Genomic DNA, 434 nt, shown 5'->3' on the forward strand with positions numbered 1-434 from the left:
AGCAGCAATCAGCAGCAGCAGCGGCAGCAGCAGCAGCAGCAGCAGCAGCAGGGTTAGCTGGTACGAGGTCCTCCGGCCCGTCCCCATAGAGTCGCAGCAGCAGGGGGGCCCCCGCGGGGGGCCTCGGGGGCCCCTTACCCCCCACACGAACCCCCTGCGCCAGCAGCAGCAGCAGCAGCAACAGCAGCAACAGCAGCAGCAGCAGCAGCAGCAGAGGGTGCGTCTTGTCTTCGTGGGCATCTCTGGGTTGCTGCTGCATGCAAAGGGTGTGGGGGGGCCCCCTGCTGCTGCTGCTCTTGCTGCCTTCCCCCCCTGCAGCGCTGCGGTGTATGCGCAGCTCTCTGCTTCAAGCAGCAGCAGCAGCAGCAGCAGCAGCAGCAGCAGCAGCAGCAGCACGAGTTTGCTGCAGCTGCTGCCAGCACCATTCCAGGCTG

The 434-nt window shown here is 66.8% G+C and overlaps 1 protein-coding gene across 1 annotated transcript in view; it reads left to right on the forward strand.

The window, feature by feature from the left end:
- The window catches only part of EMH_0037370 (uncharacterized protein), a gene marked incomplete at both ends in the record, with an annotated part of 6773 nt that overhangs the window by 3078 nt on the left and 3261 nt on the right, over positions 1 to 434 (forward strand). The window contains one exon of the mRNA XM_013495173.1: positions 1 to 432. Within this exon, the coding sequence (XP_013350627.1) occupies positions 1 to 432 (432 nt within the window). The remainder of the gene's footprint in view (positions 433 to 434) is intronic.

The sequence above is a fragment of the Eimeria mitis genome, genomic scaffold (assembly GCF_000499745.2).
Source record: "Eimeria mitis Houghton genomic scaffold, Emh_scaff1456, whole genome shotgun sequence".
NCBI lineage: Eukaryota > Apicomplexa > Conoidasida > Eucoccidiorida > Eimeriidae > Eimeria > Eimeria mitis.